Source organism: Canis aureus, chromosome 12 (genome assembly GCF_053574225.1).
Source record: "Canis aureus isolate CA01 chromosome 12, VMU_Caureus_v.1.0, whole genome shotgun sequence".
NCBI lineage: Eukaryota > Metazoa > Chordata > Mammalia > Carnivora > Canidae > Canis > Canis aureus.
Window position 1 is genome coordinate 15,434,853 of NC_135622.1, and position 24,346 is coordinate 15,459,198.

General features: G+C 46.5%; 3 protein-coding genes across 4 annotated transcripts; 1 reads left to right on the forward strand and 2 right to left on the reverse strand.

Moving 5' to 3' along the window:
- Nucleotides 1–5,696: 5,696 nt before the first annotated feature.
- Nucleotides 5,697–8,403, reverse strand: NAT8 (N-acetyltransferase 8 (putative)). Its single transcript, XM_077842916.1, has 2 exons — nt 7,711–8,403; nt 5,697–6,880 (listed from the first exon to the last, which is right to left on the reverse strand). The coding sequence occupies exon 2, from the start codon at nt 6,804–6,806 to the stop codon at nt 6,102–6,104; it is 705 nt and encodes a 234-aa protein (XP_077699042.1). The 5' UTR covers nt 6,807–6,880; nt 7,711–8,403; the 3' UTR covers nt 5,697–6,101.
- A 4,101-nt stretch (nt 8,404–12,504) lies between these two features.
- Nucleotides 12,505–23,449, forward strand: LOC144280660 (uncharacterized). Its single transcript, XM_077842922.1, has 2 exons — nt 12,505–12,807; nt 17,792–23,449. The coding sequence occupies exon 2, from the start codon at nt 21,775–21,777 to the stop codon at nt 22,129–22,131; it is 357 nt and encodes a 118-aa protein (XP_077699048.1). The 5' UTR covers nt 12,505–12,807; nt 17,792–21,774; the 3' UTR covers nt 22,132–23,449.
- Nucleotides 15,123–22,092, reverse strand: TPRKB (TP53RK binding protein). Of its 2 annotated transcripts, none has more exons than XM_077842921.1 (5): nt 21,894–22,092; nt 19,300–19,399; nt 17,726–17,848; nt 16,356–16,532; nt 15,123–15,448 (listed from the first exon to the last, which is right to left on the reverse strand). In XM_077842921.1, the coding sequence occupies exons 2-5, from the start codon at nt 19,339–19,341 to the stop codon at nt 15,362–15,364; spliced, it is 429 nt and encodes a 142-aa protein (XP_077699047.1). In that variant the 5' UTR covers nt 19,342–19,399; nt 21,894–22,092; the 3' UTR covers nt 15,123–15,361. The 2 variants fall into 2 exon arrangements, with proteins under 2 accessions (XP_077699047.1, XP_077699046.1); XM_077842920.1 differs by having other exon boundaries at nt 19,300–19,455; nt 21,894–22,090.
- Nucleotides 23,450–24,346: the final 897 nt, after the last annotated feature.

Sequence of the window (24,346 nt, forward strand, 5' to 3'; positions counted from 1 at the left end):
GACCCTCCCCATGTTGCTACCCAACACCCCCACCTCTTCTCCTTCCCATCTCAGAATGCACCATGGAGAGAGCTCAGCTCACACCCACCATCCTGCCTAACCTGGCTCCCTCGAGCCCCCAAGCTTCTGGTAAGATCAGGGCTCTGGCCCAGCCCCCCAACAGGGTGCTCCACCCTCCTGTTCCCTAGACCCACACACCGTGAGTAGGCACTTCCCCACCTCACTGGGCATCTGCTTCAAGTAGCTGGTGCCCCTCTGGTTCATGCCCCAGTGAATTAAAATGCCCCCAGAAGGGAGATGTTGGCCGGAGGGAGGAACTTTAGCTTCTGCTCCCCACCATGGGCCGGCCTTCTGGCCATAGCTCTCGGTGACTAGGCCCGCAGGGCAGTGCTCCTGTTTAATTTCTACTAATGCTCAAGGTGGTTGCCATCCTGTCCATTCGGCTGCTAGCTTTAAAACTCCGGTGTGCCGCCAGTCACAGGTCCATATTTTCTGTGTAGCTGTTCCTAAAATAAACCACATAGAATAAGACTCAGATTTAGCAAAATCGACACAAGGACCTCCCTGGTCTACAGAGCTGAGCATTTTCACACTGATCTTGCTCAGAAGGCAACCACCTGGTTTATAATGCAAGCAAAATGTATTCGTGAACCTCCCTGATAATGTCTCCCAATTAAAAATTCACTATGTCCCCACTGTAGCTTAAATGTTTTTTTTTTTCCTGAATGTTCTTTTTTTAAGATTTTATCTATTTATTCATGAGAGATACAGAGAGAGAGGCAGAGACACAGGCAGAGGGAGAGGCAGGCTCCCCACTGTGGGACTCGATCTCAGGACCCCAGGATCACGAACTGAGCCAAAGGCAGACGCTCAATCACTGAGCCACCCAGGCTTCCCCTCCTGAATGTTTTTTTTTAAGACTTTATTTCTTTATTTCTTTATTTCTTTATTCATGAGACACACACACAGAGAGAGAGAGAGAGAGAGAGAGAGACACAGGCAGAGGGAGAAGCAGGCTCCATGCAGGGAGCCCGATGTGGGACTGGATCCCAGGTCTCCAGGATCATGCCTTGGGCTGAAGGCAGTGCTAAACCACTGAGCCACCCGGGCTGCCCCCTGAATGGTTTTAAAAACAAATCAACTCTGGTCAAAAAGTGGTAACAACCCGAATGTCCATCAACACGTGAATGAATGAGCAAAATGTGGTGTGTGTGTATATAAAGTATATAATACACCATATTACTCAGTCTTTAAAAGGTAATTAAATTCTGATAGATGCTACGTTATGGATGAACCTTAAAAACATGATGATAAGTGAAATAAGCCACACACAAGAGGGCAAATAGAGTATGACCACTTGATCAGGATACCTAGAGTAAGCAAATTCAGAGACAGAAAGTGGACTAATGTGTGCCAGGGACTGGGAGGAGGGGTGGAGGGAGAATTATTGCCTAATGGGTACAGAGTTTCTCTTTGGGGTAATTAGAAAGTTCTGGAAGTAGTTAGTGATGATAGTTGCACAACATTTTGAATGTAGTTAATGCTACTGAACTCTACATTTTAAAATCGTCTACCATAAATGGTAGATTTTATGTAATGTATACTTTGTCACGATATTAAAACTATAAGGAGGAAGGGGGGCAGGCAGGGGAAGAGAGGGGGAACACAGGCCACCAGATCTTCCTGCAGGTACCCCGATGCAGGCACACGCATGTGTGCCAGGCAGGAGAGCCATGTGCTGGCAGGCAAAACCAAGAACAAATTTACCCTAGTTTGACCAGTACGCTGTTACATAAAAGGAAACTCTGACGTTCTTAAAATTTTACCAAGTTCAGAATAAAAACCTCATCTTTCAAATTGAACAAATTACTTATTAGCTGAAGAAAAGTAAAGGGAAGCTTGGAGTCAGCGTTCTAGGGTTTTTTACGGCTAGGGCCAAATCACTGACCTCTAAAATTATCTTGGACCACACTCTGTCTTTTCTACCTTTTGGAAAACTATCAATCCCCTACACTTGCCCAAAGGCTTGTCACAAGTCCTAGATCTGCACTTTGCCTTTCCCTGCACACCACTGCCTCACCTCTGTCCTCACTTTCTCCTCCGGTCCCACCCCCTTCTCTCTCACACACACAGCCAGCCATCTGCCTCTGCCAGAGTCCCAGGCCTGTAGGCACTGACTGGGACTTTTAAATTCCTCAGGAAAACATCAACCATCAGCTCTTGTTCCACAGCAGAAGGGTACGTGGTGTCCTCAAGGCTTCTCTGCCAGGTGGCTTGGGGCTGCAGGGCGCCCCTTGCCCATCCTTTGCTCCATTGGGGCAGACTCATGGCCAGCTGTGACTCCCATAACAATCTCTCATCATCTCTGCTGTCTCCAACCTTTTGTATCCTCCTTTGGGTTTTAGAGCCATCTAAGCTCTTCCTTTTTTATTATATTCACAATGTTGTGCAGCCACCACCTATGTGGAGACTTGGAACATTTCCATGGCCCCCAAAGAAAACTTGCAGCCATCACTCCCCGTTTCCCTTTCCCCTAACCCTAGGTGACCCTCTAAACTGTCTTGAGCACCTCCTTTGGAATTTCTACATTTGAGTCTCAGATCTTATTTCTTAGCTATCATACCTGGTCCTGAAGTTCCAATTTAACTTCCCATTATCCTTAACCCCCTATCTTGACCTAAATACCCTCCTTCCAACATATCCACCTGTATGTCTTTGGGTCCCTTACCTGAACCCTGCAGAAAAGCACTGCTTAAAACTCTGCTGATTGAGGGACGTCTGGGTGGCTCAGCGGTTGAGTGTCAGCCTTTGGCTCAGGTTGTGATCCTGGGGTCCTGGGATTGAGTCCCATGTCGGGCTCCCTCATGGAGCCTGCTTCTCCCTCTGCCTGTGTCTCTGCCTCTCTGTGCATCTCTCATAAATAAATAAATAAATAAAATCTTTAAAAGATAACAACAACGACAACTCCACTGACTGAGCGTGGATCCAGCCTGGGGAAGATGAGCAAACAAGTAATATCCAAGACAGGCCTGGCCTCTGTCTCTGGCTGCTAGAGCACCCTCTGTGGATCAGACAATGGGGGACAGTGCAGTCCCCTGACTTACTCTGCCCGAGGTGGAGCCAGAGTCTCCTGGGAGGCTGGCCGCAACATGGCATTTAAAAGAAAACTGTCTAGGACTAACACTAACATGCTAATACCAATCTCGTGTGCCTAATAAGCTTTGTGTTCACGATTACTTCTAACAGGCTTCCAGGAATTGTGCTTCTGCTGATCTGGGGACCACACTTTGAGTAGCAGGGATGAATAGCAATAACTGCCCGAGTAAGAGTAGGATGAACTGCTTCCCCCCTGCTCAGAAGTTATCTTTCCAATCAATTACCCTGGCCACTCAGCTGAAAATTGGAGGAACACATTTTAACAAAGCACTTTTCAAACAAAGAGGAAGGGTGGGAGGGGGCAGAAGAAGAGTGTTTCCAGGCAGAGGGAAGCATGTATGGAGGCCTGAAACAGAAAGATAGCTTTGGTTTATTGAAAGAATTAGAAGAAGGGTGCCTGGGTGGCTCAGCGGTTGAGCATCTACCTTTGGCTCAGGTCGTGACCCCGGGGTCCTGGGATCGAGTCCCACATTGGGCTCCCTGAAGGGAGCCTGCTTCTCCCTCTGCCTCTCTCTCTGTGTCTCTCATGAATAAATAAAGTCAAAAAAAGAAAGAAAGAAAGAAACAAACAAACAAAGAAAGAAAGAAAGAAAGAAAGAGAGAGAAAGAGAGAGAGAAAGAGAGAAAGAAAAAGAAAGAAAGAAGAAAGAAAGAAAGAAAGAAAGAAAGAAAGAAAGAAGAAAGAAAGAAAGAAAGAAAGAAAGAAAGAAAGAAAGAAAGAAAGAAAGAAAGAAAGAAAGAAAGAAAGAAAGAAAAATTCTAGCTCAGGGTGGTTGGATAGTGAGTGCAGGGAATTGGAACAAGTGATGGACCACCATCCCCACACTTATGACAACATATCCCCACTGGCTCCCTCCTTGGTGTCTCAGCCCCCTCTGGCCTGTAAAACCCGGGAGGACATGGACCGTATCTATATGGGATCAGCAAAACCAATTAATTGTCACTTAGGAAAACTTTCAAAGCATTGGGACCACTGTGGGCCTCCCCCATCTCCAGCACCAGCTGGCGCCCATCTGGGAGTTCCTCTGGCCAGGCCATCTGGCTGGGCCAGGGGAAGCTGGTGGGAACAGCAGTAGAGGCTGGTGCCCCCCCTCTTCCTACCTCTCAGAGAGCCTGGGCCCAAGGCCCCGGCATCACTAGAAGCTGGAACTGCGAGGAAACAGAAGCTTGATTTAGAATAGGGGGTGGAGGGATCCCTGGGTGGCTCAGTGGTTTAGCTCCTGCCTTCATGCCCAGGGCATGATCCTGGAGTCCCGGGATCGAGTCCCACGTCGGGCTCCCTGCATGAAACCTGCTTCTCTCTCTGCCTATGTCTCTGCCTCTCTCTGTCTCTCATGAATAAATAAATAAAATCTTAAAAAAAAAAAAAAAGAACAGGGGGTGGAGGTGGGGCACGGTGTAACAGGAGGTTTAGACGTTCCAGGTTTGTGAGAAGCATGCAGGGAAGGTGCAAAGGGTGCAGGCCTGGGGAGGTAGAATGCCTGGTGGCAGAGGGACTGTGGGTGACCCGAGACTAGGGAGAAAAGAGACCCAGTGGAGGGTGACACAGGTGAGGCCCAGGGTCTTAGGTAACAAACATGCATGTTTGATGACAGGTCCCCATTTAGGTGAGATGTGCCTGTAACAATGCCAGTTGGCAGGTTCCGGCCTGGTTTGCGGCCTGACTGACCCTTCGAAGGAGATAAGCTATGAGCCAGGATGGGGGGGGGCCCTAAACACGGCTGTGTCACAACACCCAGACCGAAAGGGTGCCTGGACTTCCCATCAAGGGACTCCCTGGATCCTGGGACCCAGCCTCTGGGCGGGGGACCCAGTGCTGGCGATGAGCTAACTGGACCAGGTACACGCTGTGCCTACAGGACTCGCCGCTGTATCAGAGGCTTGGGGACAGGGGGTCAGGCCTGAGGCTTCTGTAAGTATCCGGAGTTCTGAGCACTTGGGGACGAGCGGCAGGTCCCAGTGTGGCAGGCCCGAGAAACTCACCAACCCCATTTCCTCTTCCCGGATACACATCCCCAGCCTCCCTTCAGGCATGCCGGGCCAGTGAGGGGGGCTTGGCCAGTGGGGGGGGGGGGGGGGCTGCACCACTTCTAGCTCTAGCCCCTGTTAAATCCCACTCCGTCCTCCCTTCCAGCAGAGATAGGGGGGGCAAAGCAGGCTGGGGGCATTGTGGCCCCCGTGCTTCTCCCAGAATTCTTCCCGCTCTCTTTCTCGGCCCCCTTTGCTCTGTGCTTCAGCTCCTCTTCCGGAAGAAGCTGGGCCCATTTCTCTTCCTGAGACTGGGATGTCAGCCGACAGGACACCCGAGAAGCTTGGAAAAGCATTGGTTGGTTTCTGCTTCACTCTCGGCTCCTCTGCAATGACCCTAAACCTGCCACTGAGCTTGTATGCTGGGAAACGAGCCCACCCAGTGGCCCTGTCACCCCAGCCAGTCCTACAATGAGGTGTGCATTGTGCCCTCTGAGACCCCAAGGGTGCCAGCCAAGCCCAGCCGAAATTGCTGACCACCGATGCGTGAACTAAAGAAATGTTTACTGGTGTGTTGTTTTTGTTTTTTAAAGATTTTATGTATTTATTCATGAGAGACACAGAGAGAGAGAGAGAGGGAGGCAGAGACACAGGCAGAGGGAGAAGCAGGCTCCATGCAGGGAGCCCGATGCGGGACTCGATCCCTGACTCCAGGATCACGCCCTGGGCCAAAGGCAGGCGTTAAACTGCTGAGCCACCCGGGCTGCCCGGTGTGTGTTTTAATGCAGCCCTCTCGTGGCACTGGATAAATGAAACCGCGGCCATCCCAAAAGACAGAAAGGAGTAGAGCCACCCTGCCGCCCCCCAGTTCCCACGGAAGGAGCAGCAGGCTCCTGTGCTGTCGCACTGACTCTCGGGGCCTGGCTTGCTACCAGGGCAGAGCCAGCCCTCCCCGGACTAAGGCACAAGGAACCGGATCAGGGCCCCCCCGCCTGCCCCTGTGCCTGCGAGGCCTGAGCAGAGGGCAAGGGGTAGACAAACACACACGAAGGAATAGCAAATAGCCTCCAGTTCAGGGAGGGGAAGAACTGGCCCGTCTTCTGGAAGCCCATGCGCTGGTAGAGGGCCACGGCCGAGCGCTGCAGCATGGTGGTGTGGAGGACCACTTGGCTGTAGCCCTGGTCACGGGCGAACTGCAGGACCGTCCTGAGCAGGGCTTTGGCCACCCCCTGACCTCGGCACTCAGAGGCCACGCACAGGTGGAAGAGCTGCAGCTGCTCCCTCCGCAGGGGGCGCTCGGCAGCGGGCAGCACGCCCACCATGCCCACCACCTGCCCGGCGGCCTCGGCCACCCAGAAGCAGGAGCCGGGCTCACCCAGGTAGGACTTGGTGATGTCAGACAGGTCTGAGCGCAAACACAGGACTTTAAACTGGACCCAGGGGTATTTGGAGAAGAATCTCAGGGCAGTGAGGAGGGCGAGGCTGGCGACGAAGACCAGGAGCCAGGAGCCAGAGGCCAGGAAGAGGGCGAGGGGCACCCCAAGCAAGAGCGCCAGGGTTCGGGGCAGCTTCAGGACGTGGCGGAAGGTGGTGGGGGCGTGCTCCTCCATTCCCTTGGAGAACAAGTCCAGGACCCGTGGGCGGTCCCTCTCCTGGTACTTGCGGATGTGGTACGGAGCCATGGGCGACCGCGGGCCCGGAGTCTCCAAGCGCAGGAGGGTGAGTGAGCTGGTGTCCTCGCGCACCGCCCGCAGCCCTGGGGAAGAGACGGGAAGCCCCGTGAGTGCCCATCTCTGCCACCGCCCACGCGTCCCGGAGACCCTGCTCGAGGGCATTTCTTTTTGCTTCTGCCCTAGAGGATGTAGGTAACAGCCACTGGGAGAATGTGTGGGGCCAGAATGATTTGCATGTGATCCTGGCTCCATCCCTTCCTAGCTGTGTGGCCTTGGCATGTCACCTAACTTCTCTGAACCTGTTTCTTCATCTGTAGAACAGGATAAAATGAAAAGCTGCCTTCCGGGATTGTTTTGAGGATTTAATAAAATAATACACACAAAGCTCTGGTGTATAAAACACCCTCCTCTCCACCCTCCTTCCCTTTTACCGGCTCACTTAGCTTCGTGGTACGACGGAGCGGCACCATGCAGCAGCCAGACCATGTGTCCCCCCGCCTGCCGGTCCCTCTCTAGGTACCATGCATGGCAGGAATCCTGTGTTCCCAAGTTAAAGTTTCAACAAAGGCTCCTTCTCCCACCCTTTTGAAAAAGATTTGATTTTATTTGAGAGAGAGAGTGAGCACGAGTGGGGATGAGGGACAGAGGATGTCGGGGCTGGAAGCAGATTCTCAGCTGAGCAGGGAGCCCGACTTGGGGCTCCACCCCAGAACCCTGAGATCATGACCTGAGCCGAAGACAGACGCTTAACCAACCGAGCCACCCGGGTGCCCCCAGGCTCCTTCCCCCTCAACTGCAAATTTTGGGGCTGCCGAGGTGGTATAAGAGTCAAACATCAGACCTGCTACCCAGAAGAGGGTCTGGGGTTCCAGGCCTCTCTCAAGACACTGTACTTCAACCCGAGCCCTCTCACCTGCTACCGCAACAGCCTTGAATGTCCAGAGCAGTGTCAGGATGGCCTCTGCCCTCAGCCTCTGACTGGCATCCAGGAGAGACTGCCCGGGCTTGCTTCACCACCAGGAACCAGGCCTTCCCCGATGGCCACCTCATTGGCTGGTTTCTGCACATTTCATAATCATAAACCCCAGGATCCTAAGGCTGCGCCTGGGCCATGAGGGAGCAGGAATTCCATTTTCCTCACTTCTATGATTGCTCGGGAATTCGCCTGGAGGAGGAAGCAGGATCTGGAAGGTCTCAGGAGATCTTGCCCTTGCAGATGGCCTACGCTCTTCCTCCCGTGGTGGTTCACGCCTGGAGCATCTCCCAGTTGGCACCTGGATGTGCTCTGGTGTGCACCCGCGTCTCCTTCACACAGCCTCTAGGAGCCTGGAGATTGCAAGCCTCACCCTGTGCTGTCATCATGGGCCAGAGCCCAGACCCCTGGCTCAGCGCGCAAGTACTCTCCCTGCCCAGGCTCTACTCTCTTTCCTTCTTTCCCTCCCTACTCTCCCTGCCCAGAGGGAAACACCATCTGCAGTTCCCTGCCCTCATCTCACTAGGCCCTTCCTTTCCTTCCTTCCCTCCTTCCTTTCCTTCCCTTCCTTCCTTTCCTTCCTTCCCTTCCTTCCTTCCCTCCTTTCCTTCCTTCCTTCCCTCCTCTTCCTTTCCTTCTTTCCCTTCCTTCTTTCCTTTCCTTTCCTTCCTTCCTTCCCTCCTTTCCTTCCTTCCTTCCTTCCTCTTCCTTTCCTTCTTTCCCTTCCTTCTTTCCTTTCCTTTCCTTTCCTTCCTTCTTTCCTTCCTTTCGTTCCTCCCCTCCTCTTCCTTTCCTTCTTTTCCTTCCTTCCTTCCCTCTTTCCTTTCCATTCCTTTCCTTCCTTCCCTCCTTTCCTTTCCTTCCTTCCCTCCTTCCTTCCTTTCCTTTCCTTCCTTTCCTTCCTCCCCTCCCTTCCTTCGTTCCCTCCTTCTTTTTCCTTCCTTCCCTCCTTCCTTCTTTTCCTTCCTTCCCTCCTTCCTCCTTTCTTTCCTTTCCTTTCCTTTCCTTTCCTTTCCTTTCCTTTCCTTTCCTTCTTTCCTTTCCCTTCCTTTCCTTCCTTCCCCTCCTCCCCTCCTTTCCCTCCTTCCCTCATTCTCTTTCCTTCCTTCCCTCCTTCCTTCCTTTCCTTCCTTCCCTTCCTTCCTTTCCTTCCTTCCCTCCTCTTCCCTCCCTCCCTCCCTTCCTTCCTTCCTTCCTTCCTTCCTTCCTTCCTTCCTTCCTTCCATCCTTCCTTCCTTCCTTCCTTCCTTCCTTCCTTCCTTCCTTCCCTCCCTCCTATTTCTTCTCCCCTCCCCTGTGATCCCCTCCTTTCCCTTCCTTCTTTTCTTGGTACTCTTGTGCAGGATTCAAGTACTAAGTGCCTGGCGACCTCTTCACCTAGAGCAACGCTGCCATGCAGCTAATGGGCACAGCCTGGGGTGCACCTGCTGTGCGTTCTGCTCCTTAGTCATGGTCTGTGCTGTAGCAGCTGTGAAATTTTTTGCACTGAGATCAACTAAAGCAGGGGACAACAAAACAGAAAAATCCCTTCTCTGGGACACATATATGCTGTCGAGGGGGCTGCTTCCCCCACCTCCAAGACTCCGGTGCGCCTCTCCGCTCGCCCTTCACCCCGACGCACGGTGAAGCCCCCCAGCTCCTGAAGCCAGGGTCACAGCGCCCCTCAAGCATATGCAAGCATGGGACGCTCCTGTGGGCCACGTGGGCAGGCGGCCCGGAGCAGAGGGCCCGGCACACCCAGGACGTCGGCGCTGGGAGGCCCTCGGACCTCCTGCCACCGGGCGCGGGGAGCCCCGCAGCCTCTCACACCCGCGGGGCAGGGCTGCGGGGCTGCGGGGCTGCGGGGCTGCGGGAGCGGAGGCGTGAAGACCTTGAGGCGGCGGGACAAAGGCGAGGTCTTCCGGGAAAGTTGGCCAACATGGCCAAGGAGGGAGGGACAGGGAGGTGAGGGCGCCTAGGGCCTGGACGCGAGGGGCCTGTCCTCCCAGGTATGGAGTTTGGACTCTACTGCAAAAGCGGCGGGAGGCCACCCATATGCTTTTACCCGGGGAGTAATGTAAGCAGGGGTGTGTGTACTTGTGTACGTGCATGTGTGCGTGCACGAGTGTTGCTCTGGCTACATCTGGAGAGTTGAATGGGAGGAGACAGTCGTGGAAGCACATATTCCCCACCCCACAGGCTAGGTACAGATACGCAGGTTGCTCTCTGTCCAAGAGCACCTGGCCCGGAAGGGCTAGTCCCAACAAAAATAGGGCCCTCTTGCACTCGCCAAACCGGAGTCCTACCACAGAGCTGAGTCTGGCCAAAGAAAAGGGACCCGTTTCTTATTTGCTCAAAAGCATCACTGCCCACTGGGCTGTGTATCTAATGGGCTGTGACTGTGTGAAAGGGGTACCTTGTTCTATGTCCACTAAGGAGCCACATGGGCCAGCAGAGGCCCTACAAGAGTCAGTGGTGGCTTGGACCCAAGTGAGGGGACCCAGATGGTGAGAAGCAGCCCACTCGTAGGTGCATTTTGGGGGCTGAAATGGCAGGAGTTTATAATGACCCAAATGGCAATAAGGACAAGGAAGGGGTCAGGGATGACAACCACATTTCTAGAAGAACTAGAGGTGCTGGAGAGAGTCAGACTTGGAGAGAAAGATCATGGCTGCCCCTAGTGGTACCACCTTGAGGCCTAGCGGCTGGGGTCTGGGCCCAGTGAATGGAGACTGCTGACATGCCAGGTCTTTGGCACTCAACAAGGCCACAGGGGTAGAGTTTAACATGAAATCTGAGGGGTGAGCCATGATTTTGTACATTTTAACATTTCAATGTTAAGCAAAATTTGAACGAGGAATCAAAAGGGAGGGACAGAGGACTCCAAAGTACAGTGGAGTTTTCCTAGCGAGTCTAATATTAACCAGTCAAAACCCTAATAGTCAAAGTGAAGGACCAGAGTTCTGTGGTCTGTCCCCAGGCCTGTACTCTCTCTGTACTCTCACTGGGCTCCTGTGGCCTGTGGCTCCTGTGGCCTCCTCAAAACTCAGGGGCCTTCGTTTCCATTCAGGCTTTTCATCCTTCCTCACAGCCATAAATAATGAAGATTTATTGACATGGGGTGGGGGGGTCAAAATATAACTCCAAGAAATAAAAGACTATAAAACAGTAGGTTTTAACTCATTTTGGTGGACACCTGGGTGGCTCAGTCAGTGAAGCGTCTGCCTTTGACTCAGGTCATGATCCCAGGGGCCTGGGATCGAGTCCTGCCTCAGGCCCCCTGCTCTGCTGGGAGATGCTTCTCCCTCTGCCTCCGCCTGCAGCTCCCCTTGCTTGTGCTCTCTGTCAAATAAATGAAGTCTTACAAAAAAAACCTTATTTTTGGAAAAATATAACTCAAAACTACCAGACACAGCATGCAGAGAGAAACATCTGAGTGATTGTACTAGATGCTGGCAGCAGCTGTCTCCAGATGGAGGACTTATGGGTCATTCTCTGTGTAAACCATGAAGCCTGGAGTGTGCTGAGGCTCCAGGCTCCTACCTTCAGATGGTGAAACGGAGGCTTGGGAATCTACCTGGCTCTGCCTTAGCCGGACCTGGGAATCTAAAGGCACCAAGTTAAGATCATGAACTCCTAAAGGTAAGGCAGATGTGTTTATTCTATTATTTCATGTTTTAATTACCTGTTGTAGTGTGTACAATTCAGTGGCTTCAGCACACTCACGATGCTGTGCAACTGCCGCCTCTACCTGGTTCCAAAGTATGTCCACACCCCAGAAGAAACCCCCTGGCCTCCATGTAGTCACTCTCTCTTCCTCCTCTCACCAGACCCTGGCAACAGCTAACTGGCTTTCTGTATATGTCATTTAAATGGAATCATGTGATATGCAAACTTTTGTGTTGAGCTTTTCACTTTGTTGTTGTTGGTTTTTAAAGATTTTATTACTTTATTCACGTGAGACACAGAGAGAGAGATAAAGGCAGAGACACAGGCAGAGGGAGAAGCAGGCGCCATGCAAGGAGCCCAACGTGGGACTCGATCCCGGGACTTCAGGATCATGTCCTGGGCTGAAGGCGGCGCTAAACTGCTGAGCCACCAGGGCTGCCCTCACTTTGTTTTCAAGGCTCACACACGTAGCATGTGTCAATAGGTCATTGCTCTTGATGGCCGCGTAATATTCCATGGTAGGGATATCCCACGTTGTTTATTCATTCCCACCTTTTGACTATTATGTGTTATGAACATTGGTGAACAGGTTTTGGGTTGAGCACCTGTTTTCAGTTCTATTGGGTACACACCTAGGAGTGGAATTTCTGGGTCAGATGGTGATTTTATGTTTAACATTTTAAGGAACTGCCATACTGTTGTCCAAAGTGGCTACACTGTTTTACTTTCCCCACCATCAATGAGTCCTATTTTTTTTTTAACTATCTGCCTCAGCACTGGTGCCACTGCATAAAGAGAAGAGATTGTTGCTGTTTACTGAGAAATGAGATGCCTGGCACTGTGAGGAAGCTATTTTCCTGTGCTCTACAATTTGATATTCCTGACAACCTAAGTACTAAAGACATTAATGTCCCCATTTTACAAATAGGAAACCAAGGCCAGAAAAGCTGAGATCTCCTATCCAGGGCCTCAGAGACTCACCATTGTTCCAAAGGCTGTGGATTTAAGAGGAACATGTCACTAAACTCCATGCTTCTATCTCTGAAAAACATTCCCCACTGCACTACTGCAGCCCAGAAATCACTAAACTCCATGCTTCTATCTCTGAAAAACATTCCCCACTGCACTACTGCAGCCCAGAAATGTGCCAGTGAGATGGACAGGAAGTGGCATTGCATTTGGAAGTCTCAGGGAGAAGAGACAATCAACTCAGCTTCGTTTAACTTAGTTCCCAGAATCTCCCCTAACATCTTGTCAGGGCTCCCAGTAACCTGATGCCAGGCCAATGCCCTAAACTTCTACTGACAACTTACCATTTAAAGAAGATGAATGGAAGAAAATCATGGCAAATCCTTTCAAGGGAAGAAGACAGTGAATGGGTCATCCTTGGTAAGGTGTTCGGAAATCCTAGGACAATGATTCTAGCTCTACATAAGTGTTCTGTAACTTTTCAACTAATTGAGACAATGAGAGGGTATCAGGCCCCAACACTCAATTAGGGCAACTTCAGCAGATTTTATGCAGATGATCAAAGGGGCTAATTCTGAAGGTGTGGTGGGTTGAGAGGGACCGAGAATGGTGCAAGAACCAGGTGTGTTATTTCTCGGAGGTGGGAGAGGTGAAAGGCACCTGACCCAGGTATTGAAAGGTTCAGGGACAAAGCCAGCTCATGTGAGCTTGTAGGGAGGAGTCAGGAGAATGTGCTGCCTCTCTTCCCCTCTCCAGACTCCTGCAGGCCTCTCGCTGGCCAAACCCAAGCAGAAGCCAAAGAGAAGAGTCCTCTTGCTGCCATATAGGTCAGCCTCCAGACAGGGAGGCGGGGAAATAGTTGAAGGGTGATTTGGAGGAGAGTGTGGGAGGTCAGTGGCACTAAGGACTATGGAAAGGTCAATAGCAGGCAAATTTGACAAATACAAATTGCTCATTCTGAGACCAACCAAACTAGGTTGTGCTTTCCTGGATACTGTGATGGGAGTTCAGGGTAGCTGCTGTCAGCAAACCAGCAGCAAGGATGGGGGTGCAGAATGGCACCTTCCTGCTCTGAAAAGTCTCTAATGAGTTCAACTCCCCCCCCCCCCCCATAATTCCACTTCAGAGAAGCTATCCTAAAGAAAGGGAAACATGTACAAAGATTTATTTGGAAAAGTGAAACATTGAAGGCAACATAAATGTGTAAAAATAGGAGAATAAGTACGTATGTGACATTTTACACGTCAATAAAAAGAATGTGAGTGATGGCACGGGAGGGGTAGTATGCTGGAGATGTTAGGAACACAGGGCCAGACTTGTAGCCTGGGGTAGCTGAAACACTGCATCAGGGGAAGAGATGCCTCTGAATGGGCAGGTCTGGGCGAGGCACCACCTTAAGCAGCTGATCAAACTCTGTATCAGCAGTGACGGGCCAGCCCTCATGTGCCTCCTGATAACACACAATGGCAAGGACACAAAACTTACCTACTCTTACTCCCAAAAATATTTAAACTGACTTAAATCATCAACAAATCCAAATAGTGTGGGATTCTGAAAGACATCAAGGGTGCTCCTCAAAAAATGTCATTATTCTTAAGAGGTTTACTTTAAAGGATATGAGGTATGATAACTAAACACTGTATAGGCTGAAGTGCCAGGTCTGCAACTTACTTTCAAATCAGTCAGCAAAAGTATGTGTACACCGGAGTACAGACAGGAGAGCCAGAGGCAAGAGCAAACTAGTTTAGGAAAATGTTAACACATAGTGAATTCACATGAAAGGTATGTGGACTTTTATTGTACTGTTAATTGTCTTGTAGGTTTGAAATTTTTTGAAATAGACTTCAGAGACTAGATCTAGTTCCTTGCTAGTAAAAATCTCTTGGGATTGTAGTAAGGACTAAATGAGGTAATGTGTATAAAATGTTAAGCACACTACCTGCAAGAAATGTACTTATGTGCTTTATTATTTATGATGATAGAAATCACTAAGTATTTCCACCTCCCTGCTTTCTGGCACGTGGCAGGATCACACTTCTGTCCTTTGTGAGGTTGGCAGGACCACGTGACTAGCTTTGGAGATAAAGTTCTTGAGTCACTGCCCTGTGTGTTTACTGCTTCATGCGGGCTATGCAGACTATGCATGACACAAACTTTTGTCCTGTGAAACCAGTGAGCCTTAGGGACTTTAATCGAAGCCTAACCTAACCCAGAAGTCCACAAAGTATGGACCTCAGGTCAAATCCTGCCCACTACTTCTTTTTGTCAACTGAGTTTCACCAAAACACAGGTATACGCATCATTTATGACCTGTGGATGCCTCTGCACTATGACAGCAAGAGTTGAGGTTATGGCCTGCAAAGCTGGAAATATTTACTATCTGGCCCTTCATAGAAAAGTTTGCTGACCCCTGACCAAGGCTGTCTTAACTGCTGCAATCAAAATAGAAGATAAAGTAGGAAAAGAAAACCCAAACCATTTCTAAAACATGGCTTTATATTAGCTGTATGACCTTGAGCAAGTTACTTATTTGTGTAATTTTTTAGTTGCCTTGTGTGTAAAACAGTGGTAATACTAGTATTTACCTCGTAAGGTTATGACAAATAAATTCTTGTATGTAAAACCCTTGGAACTGGGAGGCTTAGAAGGGAAATGCTGGAACAGCCAGAAGTAAGGGCAGGGATATGAGCTGATGAATATAAAATCACTGAGGCAAGAACCTAGGAAACACCCAATTATTCCAATTTTATAAAGATGAAATATATTTGAATAGAAACAGATCGGAAGACGAGAACACATAATAGCAACAGTGGCTATCTTTTAAAATATTAAGAGAGAAGATTAGGCGTGGCTTTTTTTTCCTTTGTTGTACCACTGTGTTTTCTACGATTGAACATATATACATTTTTTAATCAAGAAAGAAAACTCCACTTTTTAAAAAGAAATGCTGACAATATCTAATATTTCTGTCATTTCACAAAACATCTTTTGTTGACATTCTACAAATGATGCCATCCAATAACGTTCCAATACTTTCTTCTTGTGAAGATAGTTTATATATCTGTAAAAATAGAAGACAAATCATAATATATTAGCATTATACATTATATATTAATATATATTAATTATATATTATAATTATATATCATATAATACATAATATATAGAATATATTATATAAAATTATATAATAATCACGATATATTAATTATATATTAATATATTAATTATACATAATATATTAGCATGCTAATATATTCATGTACTATTCATTTTCATTATACAAACATGTATGAGTTAAATTATTTTTTATTTAACTACTGGGATAATGGTATGAAATCACAAGTCACGAACGTGATTAAAATATGCCAAAGTAGATGGCAATTCATCACTTATGTCAAAAGTTCCCTTTAAATTGCAGTTATGGTTATAACCCTCTAAACACAGAAACTAAATTGTACCAATTTTAAAAGTGTACATCTAGACATTAAAGATCAAGCCTATACAGTGCATTTGAAGTGTAAAATACAGAATACATTTATCCTTAGAGAATGCTTTCATCAACTTTTTTTTTTTTTTTTAGGATTTTATTTATTTGAGAGAGAGCAAGTGAGAGAGTGAGAGAGTACAAGCAGGGGGAACAGCAGAAGGAGAGGGAAAAGCAGGCTCCTCACTGAGCAGGGAGCCAGATGTGGGGCTAGATCCCAGGACCCTGGGATTATGACCTAAGCCGAAGGCAAACGCTCAGTTGAGCCACCCAGGTGCCCCTTATCAACTAAATTTCTAACTATATTTTAAATAAACCTCCATCTCCTAATTCTTAGCTTCTATAATTATTTTTTAAGTAATTCTTAATTATATTAACCTTTCTTAAAAGTTAAAAAAAAAAACAAGCACTGGTGATCAGTAAGCAAACAGAATCAGTATTATTCATCTAGCACACTTTTTCTAAAAATAGATTTACAAACCTTTTTGACTTCTGTAATATTTGTTATGTCAGGAAGGTTTTTCAGAGAAACTTGATGACCTTCTACCTGAGATATTAGGTCTTCTTGATTTATCTGTTTTTCTCCCTCTTCAATGTAAACAATTAGAACTGAAGTGTCTTTTGCTGAGATACCAAATTTTTTTAAAGCTTCTGAAATCTAAGGAAAAAAAAAAAGACAAAAAATCAGTAGTTTCTGTGTCTGAGATATCTCCCCATCGGCCTCCTCCCTCTCTGATCAGGTTCTTATTCTACATATCCTAATGGTTCTCTCCACCTACAGTGTTTCTGTTCAACAGCCCTTCCACCAGCTGCCAGCTCTGCCTCTAGACCACTCTGCTCACAGCTGCACCTCCTTCCTGCACAGTCAAGCCCACTTCTTGGCATGGCATACAAACACCCACTCCCTCTAGTCCCTGGTGACCCTCCAGTCATGCATGCCTACCTTCTAGCCAGCCTGGACCGTGTGGGGGTCCCATCCTTTCACATTTTTTTCCTGTTCTCAAACTCTGTCCTCTGCCAGGAGTCCCCTCATCCTTCGCTGTCCAGTGTACACGGCACTCCTCGCTGCACCCTCTTACATGGGTTGCTTCTTTGCTGTTTCCCTAGGTTTGAATGATTATTCCCACTATACTATTTATCTTAGAACATTTGGATTTCTGTCTTGTTTCCTGGCCTTCCTCAGGAGCGTATTTGTTTCTCCCTGGAACTGTAGCCAAAAGAGGAACAAGTCCAACTGATGTTTATTCAATTGATGATATTAGAATCTGGTTGTGTTAATAGTAGCAGTAATACTAAAGTTTCATCAGCAAAACTTCAGGTATTTTTTATGTGCCATAGATGGGCTGTCTTCAGCTCAGTAACTGGTTACTATCAGTATCTCAAACCTTGAACTCTGTGCTCCGGGTATGTGAGTGACATGGTAAGGGCTGTTCCAGGTAACTGGCAAGCTTCTGGCTATGGAAAAGACATGGATTCCTATCCTCAAGAAGTTTATAGAGAGAGTAAAAGATGTGCACGGTAACACACAAATATCCATGCTTACTGTTTTACCATTTAAATGTCTGTATTATTTAGAGGGATCTTCCTGACCCTATTATATGGTAAGAAAGACAGATAAAACTATCCTCATTTAATGTACCTAAGCTTTTGTTTACTCAAATGTGAGAAGACTGCAAAGCTTATTTGTCTAGCAGGAGGCAGTGCTAAATCTCAACTCTGTCCAGAACTCTCTTAACGATTATTTTAGTTTGTTACCAACAAAAGGTTTATAGGAGTTTAGCCTCCAACCCTAGGGAACACCCATTATCATGACAAAGTTAACAGAAATAAAATGAAATACATATTAATTACATTGTTATTTGGGGAAAGGTTGAAAATAATTTCAGTTGATAGAGTTCTTGTCTTCATTTTTCCTAGTTTGTAGAGATGAACTGCTTTGTTTGCTGCAACAAGTATCTGAAATGGATCCACAATCTACCAAAGAGAACAAAAAGAATTACACATGGAGAATCTGAAGCATCCTGGAGATACATGTCTTATCTTTGGTAACTCCAATGTCAGGCTGTTTTAGTCATCAGAATTTCTATGGACTATGTTTTCAAAATTACTGGGTGTTCAGAAAAATCATAGAATTTTAAAGCTGCAAGACAAATAGTAAAAAAAGTTTTAAATAACATTTATTGAGGACTAATATCATGGGAAAAGCCATATTCTAAATATTTTACGTGTATTATTTTAATTCTTAAAACTATCCTATGAAATCAGTATTATTATCCATGTGCAGTAGATGAGGAAACCAAAGCAAAGACTGTATGGGCTTAAATCCTAGCTCTGTCATTTATCACCAAGGGGACTTGGGCAAATTGCTTAATTTCATCTGTTAGATGCAGATAGTCATAGTAGTTACTTCACAGGGTTGTTGTGAAAATTGAATGAGTTGGTATAGAGGAGGCACTTAGAACAATGGCAGGAACAGAGTAATAAGCATTCTCTAAAGGTCAGCCATCACTTGCTTAAAGTCCTAAGTAGCAGAGCTGGGATTAAATCCTGCTGCCATGGTTCCCCAGTGTGTGCTCCTAACCACAATGCATGCCTCTTGTGAAGAGATCTTTTTTTTTTTTTTAAACTAACATCTTTTTAAATTTTTTATTTACTTTTAAAATTCAATTTTGTTTACATATACTGCATTATTAGTTTCAGGGGTAGAATTTAGTGATTCATCAGTTGCATATAACACCCAGTGCTCATTACATCAAGTGCCCTCCTTAATGCCCAGCACCCATCTAGCCCATTCCCTACCCACCTCCCTCCAGCAACCTTCAGTTTGTTTCCTAGAGTTCAGCATCTCTTATGGTTTGGCTCCCTCTCTATGTTCATCCTATTTTATTTTTCCTTCCCTTCCCCTATGTTCATGTTTTGTTTTTTAAATTACATGTATGAATGAAATCATATGGTATTTGTCTTTGACAGAATTGTTTCACTTAACACACATTGCTACAAATGGCAAAAAAGATTTCATTCTTTTTGATGGCTGAGTAATATTCCATTGTGTATATATCACATCTCCCTTATCTGTGTATGGACATCTCATCTCTTCCCGCATTTTGACTGCTGCTATAAACATTGGGGTGCAGGTGCCCCTTTGAATCCTGTCCAGAAATTTTTCTAGTTCAGATGAGAAGATGAAGATCCAGGCATTGTTGTTATACCAGAGCCAGACCACAACCTTTCATATCTCCTGAGGAAGGTCCTGGCACTTTGGCTTCTACTGAATGTTAAATTCAAGGCTGGCCTAGTCTGACTCCACAACTTGGACAAGAAACTTTACCCAAAGATGACAATTTTAGGCTAACCTATAACATCATGAAAAATTAACATATTCTTAAATGCCTCCTTATAGTTCCTCTATTCTCACTTGTACTTACCACCTTAGGGTTTATTAATGAACCATCAATAGCACCTTCCATGGCCTTTTTTCTCAAATCTCCAGCATTTTTTACATCTTTAAATAATAGAAGGGTCACCCTGCATTCAGGAAATAGGTCCAGCTGATGTGTTAACTGCATTTCATAGGCAGGATTCTATTTGCATAAAACCAAAAAGACCAAAAGACTTCATTCGTTTAAAAGTTAACATTATAATTCTCTAAAAAATATCCTTGCTAACAAATAAAAATTATTTTAATAATGACAAAACTATTAAACTAGAAGAATCCATCCCCAAAGCATATCTGGCATCCTCATGAGATGTTGTCTTCCTACCCCGCTGAGTTGTTTCTAGCTTCCTTTTCCATTCCTCAGAAAGAATCAAGGCTGTACAGGTCTCCTGCTTGTATAGACAGGATCTGATGCATGGCTGAGGGGCAACTTCTCTAACAGACAAGTAGAAGCAGAATGTTAGGAATTTTTTAGAACATAGGTTACTTATGGTATTAATGAAACCTCACTCCAGCTTAGCCTTTTTAGCTTTCTGGTCTTACCATTTTATGTATATTTTAAGCAGGACCTAGACACAAATATTAAGAAAATGATTTTATTGAAGAAAGGATGACACTTGATTCAAAGATACTCATTTTACACATGACATTTAAGCAGAGAGGGTATAATTACTAAAAAATCAGTACTAGCCCTTTCTTAGATTAATAAGGACAAAGACCTAAAGAAACAGATGACAAGAACTTGACTAACTAGAAAGACAACCATATTCTTGAAAAATTAAGTATTGCAAAAATCTGACTTTTAAAACAATTTCAGTCTTAAGATATTTTGGTGAGGATTTATAATGATAAATTCATTTTATCCTTTTACATGGTAGGCTCCATTTCTAGGACTGTTTTCCAGGAATAATTTAAAAACCTGAAAATTTATGTAATTAGATGTCCTTCTCATCATCTTAATAGCAAAAAATTGAAAACAAACTACCTAGCTGGGCAGCCCGGGTGGCTCAGCGGCTCAGCCCCACCTTTGGCCCAGGGCGTGATCCTGGAAACCCCGGATTGAGTCCCATGTCAGGCTCCCTGCATGGAGCCTGCTTCTCCCTCTGCTTGTGTCTCTGCCTCTCTTTCTGTGTGTCTCTCATGAATAAATAAATAAAATCTTAAAAACAAAAAACAAAACAAAACAAAAACTAGCTAGCTAATAACAGGATTTGTCGTGACTAGACAACCATTAAAAACTGGTCTTGAGAGCAGCCCAGGTGGCTCAGCGGTTTAGCGCTGCCTTCAGTCCAGGGTGTGATCCTGGAGACCTGGGATCGAGTCCCACGTCGGGCTCCCTGCATGGAGCCTGCTTCTCCCTCTGCCTGTGTCTGTGTCTGTCATGAATAAATAAATAAATAAATCTTAAAAAAAAAAAAAAAAAAAAGCTGGTCTTGAAGAGCAGTTAAGGATGTGTGAAAACAGCAATAAAGAACATGGAGTAGGGACGCCTGAGTGGCTCAGCGGTTGGGCTCATGCCTTCCGCTCAGGTCCCTGATCCCAGGATCGGGTCCTGCATCCGCTCCTGGCGGGGGAGCCTGCGTCTCCCTCTGCTTGTGTCTCTCATGAATGAATGAATGAATGAATGAATGAATGAATAAATAAATAATTTTTTTTAAAGGACATTGAGTAAAAACATCTGAGTGAAAAACAAAACATAAAATGTAGCATAAATAGCGGGCTTCTCCAAAAAGTGTCTAAAAATTTTACTGAAAGGAAACTACACCAAAGAGTTATCTCTGACTTGGGAGAATTACATGACTTTCTGTTAGGAAAAAAACAGTATATGTGAATAATGTCCTGGCACACGGTAATTCAATCTTTATTGGCATGGTCATGTCCAGCAGGGGAAAAAAAAAAAAAAAAGAAGATACCGAAACATAAAACGAATATATTCCCAATTACACAAAAAAAGATGCACACGGAAATCAAAAACATGAAACAGACCAAATTATGGCCATCTCGGGTGGTAGGATTATTAGTAATTTTCATCTTCTTAAAAAAAATGTGGGGAAAAAATGTGGCTTCTGAATCTTCTACAGTGACCACACAATATAGGAAGACGTATAATTATGGAAAACCCCTCTTCGCCGTTTATGGGTTCACACTAAGGAAAAAGGAGCCCTAGCAAAAGTCCAAATATAACTCGGAATCACCGCTGGGCACCTGCCTCTCGCTCCACCGCAACAGCTAACCCAGAGCGCCGACGACTCGACCTCTTAGGTGTCCGCCCCGCCCGGCCCCGCCCGCTTCCCGCCAACACCCAGGCGCTCTCCCCCAGCGGGGCGCCCCCGTCCCACGCGCCCGCGGCAGGAGCAGCGAGCCTCTCTCTCCACAGAAACCACAGCGGGTCCTTCCGCCGCTCGAGCTCTGCAGCCCTCAGACCCTCCGTCGGGGAAGCCTCCCCCTCCTCCGCTGGAGGCGCATGCGCTTGCGTCCCGCGCCCGCGCTGCGGCCTCCCCAGTTTCAAGGCTCTGCCCTCCGACAGGCAGATCTCCGACTCCTTCCTCTGTCCCTTCAGCCCGCCGCGAAGAGTCCATTTACCTGCGCGCCCCGGGCCCAGGTCCCTCTTAGTAGCGCTCCTCGGTCCTTTCGCGACGTCAGCGAGGGGGCCGGCCGTCCCCGCCGAGCGGCGTCCCCGCCCCTAGCCCCCTCCGGCCCGGCCCGCCGGGACCCACAGCGCGCGCGCCCCGGGTCCGTCCGGAAGACCTTCCCCTCGGAAACAGCTCTCGCTTTCCGGAAGCGGGGCCCGTCCTTCACTTCCGGCGACGGGGACGATTAGGTGCCGAGGCTGGACGCTGAGGTCTCCTGGTCTCCCACGTCGGTTTCCTCCTAGGCAAAGAGCAGCGTTGGCCAGGATGACGTCTCCGCTGCAGTCCTCTTCGGGGCCGGCGGGACTGGTTCCCTTCTTGCACTCGGTGCGGTCATTTGGGGACGACCTCCTCGACTGGACCGCGACTTGCCTCCAGTACTCAAGAGATCGGGGACAGGACGCTGATGAAATCAGCCTCGCCCTGCATCTAGCAGGCTCAGAAATCTGTCATCCCTAAGTGTATCAGCCTCCAGGAGAGGACGTAATCCCCTAAGTAGGCTGGAAAGAATTATTTTCCATGTTATGGCCGGGGCTCATCCTGGTCAATGTTTTTCTTTACTCGGGAAAACAGGTAATTTACACAGGTAAATAACAAATAGAAGTAAGTTGTTGGGTGAATATGTGGTATGGAGAAAAGCAAGGAAAGGGAGGAATGCCTGGCCCTGGGGATTCCTATTTCAAATAGGATGGTTAAGATCTCACCTGAAAGGGCCCTTAGAACAGTAACTGGAGGAGGTCTGGAAGCAAGCTGTGTATCTGGGAGAACAGCCTTGAAGGCAGCAAAGAGTTCACAGGCTCTGAGACACCCAAGGCCTTCGCCTATTCAAGGGATAGCAAAGAGAACCGTGGGCTCGAGCACAGTAGGAATATAGAAGTGAAAAAGATACTCTGACCAAAGACTGGTATCCATCCACACTATATAAAGAATGCCTGTTCTGTATGTTGGCAAATTGAACACCAATAAAAAATTTATTATTAAAAAAAATAAAAAAATAAAAGCAAAAAAGTGAATGCCTGTAACTCAGTAAAAACAATCTAATTAAGAATGGGTATAAAAAAAATGGGTGTCACATCTGAACACTTTACAAAAGATAGATGAATCAAGCCAATACAACACGAGATGTTTGACATCATAGATAAGTGCAAATTTAAAACGCAATGAGCTGCTAACTACACACCCACATAACTAAACTTTTAAAAACTAGTAGTATAAGTGTTGTCAAACACAACTGGTATTGCTGGCCTGAATTTTTAAAAATAGTATAACTATAGAAAAGTGTAGCAATTTCTTTAAAAATCAAATGTGTATTTACTCTACTCAGCAATTTCATTCCTTGGCATTTATCCAGGAGAAATGAAAACATGCACAAAAGCCTGTTCATGAATGTTCACAGCAACCTTTCTCTTAAGAGAAAAAATGGGAAACAACCAATGCCCAACAACAGTCAATGGATAAACAAATTGTAGTAAATTCATACAAGGAAATACTACTCAGTAACAAAAAGTAATGTTATTGATACTTGCAGCTGTATTTGCAACATGAATGAATCTAAAAACATAGCAAAAAAAAGTGCAAGAACTAGAATTTAATATATTACTGTATGATCCCTTTTCTACAAAACTCTAGGAATTAAAATTTTATTTTAGAGGGACTGGAAAGCAAAAGAGTGATTGTTGGAAATGGAGTGGGAGACAAGTACTGGAAAGGACCCCAAGCAAATCTTCGTCATGAAGCCAGCGTTCTAGATCTTGATGTGGTGTTAATTACAAAAGGAGTGTGACTTTGTCAAAATTCATCTAACTATGCACTTTAAAAGTATATTTTATAGACTATAAATTATGCATCAATAAAGTTGATTAAAAATATACTTTTTTTTTTAAGTGGCTCAGTTTTTAGCAGCTTATTTGTAACCCCCCCCAAAGCTAGAAACAACTGAAATGTTCATCAAGTGAATGGATATACAAATTGTATATACATACAATGGACTACAAGTTGGCAATAAAAGGAACCAACTATTGTGGCATACAGTAACATGGATGAATCTCAAAATAATCATCCTGAATTTAAAAAGCCAGACATAAAAGCAGTACATATTTTATGATTCTGCTTATATAAAGCAGATCAGTGATTGCTTAGGTAGGGGGCCTCAGGTGGAAAAGGGGATTACAAAACAACACAAGGAAACTTTGGGGGTAATAGATATGTTCTGTCTTAATTGTGGCAGTGGTTTCATGATTATATACATGTCAAGTATCAAACTGTACATTTAAAAACACAGTGTAGGGGATCCCTGGGTGGCTCAGTGGTTTGGCCCAGGGCGCGGTCCTCGAGTCCGGGATCAAGTCTCGTGTCGGGCTCCCGGTGTGGAGCCTGATCCTCCCTCTGCCTGTGTCCCTGCCTCTG